A 1,101-nucleotide genomic window follows, 5' to 3' on the forward strand; every position below is an offset into this window, starting at 1 on the left:
TTTACACGCGGGACTTGCGAGCAGCAGCAGGCAGCAGTGAAGAGGAGCGGCTGCGGGAGATGAGGGAAGAAGGGCTGAGGTGAGTTGTCCTTAATTTTGCCAATTTAAAACAATTAAAAGGATAAAATGGCATTTTAATTTCATTTTATAGTATTATTTAAAGTAAAAATGGCACTTTAAATTCGTTTAATTGCCATTTCGTTTCAAATTCAAAACTGGGCTGAGCAGACACCCATTCATCTTTTTGAATTTTTCTTCATTTTCTTTCATTTTTTTAATTCCCTTCGTTTTTTTGTTTATTTTACCATTTTAAGTTAATAATTCCACTTGGGAACTCGTTGGAGGGTTTAATCGGCGAATTCGCGAATGTTCGAAAGTCTTGCGTTCGAGCGTGCGGTGTACCGGCAGGTGTGCATGCGTTTCGGGTGTATGTACACCTCGGGTTCTGCGCGGCGCCGAGACGCTTCGAAGCTTTTGTGTATTAAATTGAATTCTTTTATTTATTAAATTGAATTCTTTTATTTATTTTAATTTAATTGTTTTATTTCTTCAGAAGAGAAGCTGAAAAAGAAAGAAAGGCGGCCCTCGTTCGCATGAAAGAAGAACTCGAAGAGAGAATTCACCAACAGCGCAGAGCCATAGCAGAGGTAACACCCCAACTCCTTATTATTAATTAATTAATTATTTAATTAATTAATTAGTCGATTAATTAATTAATTAATTATTTGGTTGATTATTTTGTTGATTTATGTGTTTTTTCCATATATTTATTTTATTTATTTACTTATTTATCTTTATTTATGTTTCTTTTGCTTCGTTGTTTGTCTTTGTCTATTTGAGTGCTAATTCCTTTCCTTCTTATTAATTTGTTTATTTCAATTATTTGTTTATTTAATGATGAATAAACTAACAATAATATAAAGTTTAAATAAATAAATAAATTGTCATTTATTTAAGTTGCAATTAATAAATTACAATTAGTTTATTAGGTTTGATTCGCTCCAGTCAATTAATTACAAATAGTTAATTGCAATTAATTGATCAAAAATAATAAATTATAATCAATCAGTTACAATAATTGCAATTAGTTACAAATAATAA

The 1,101-nt window shown here is 30.2% G+C and overlaps 1 protein-coding gene across 1 annotated transcript; it reads left to right on the top strand.

Annotated features, from left to right (window-relative positions):
• Positions 1–59: 59 nt before the first annotated feature.
• Positions 60–641, top strand: ETH_00041410 (uncharacterized protein; the record flags this gene model as incomplete). Its single annotated transcript, XM_013373908.1, has 2 exons — positions 60–79; positions 554–641. Coding segments are annotated over 2 exons (108 nt in total), but the record flags the coding sequence as incomplete, so codon positions are not given.
• Positions 642–1,101: the final 460 nt, after the last annotated feature.

The sequence above is a fragment of the Eimeria tenella genome, genomic scaffold, assembly GCF_000499545.2.
Source record: "Eimeria tenella Houghton genomic scaffold, Eth_scaff1804, whole genome shotgun sequence".
Taxonomy (NCBI): Eukaryota; Apicomplexa; class Conoidasida; order Eucoccidiorida; family Eimeriidae; genus Eimeria; species Eimeria tenella.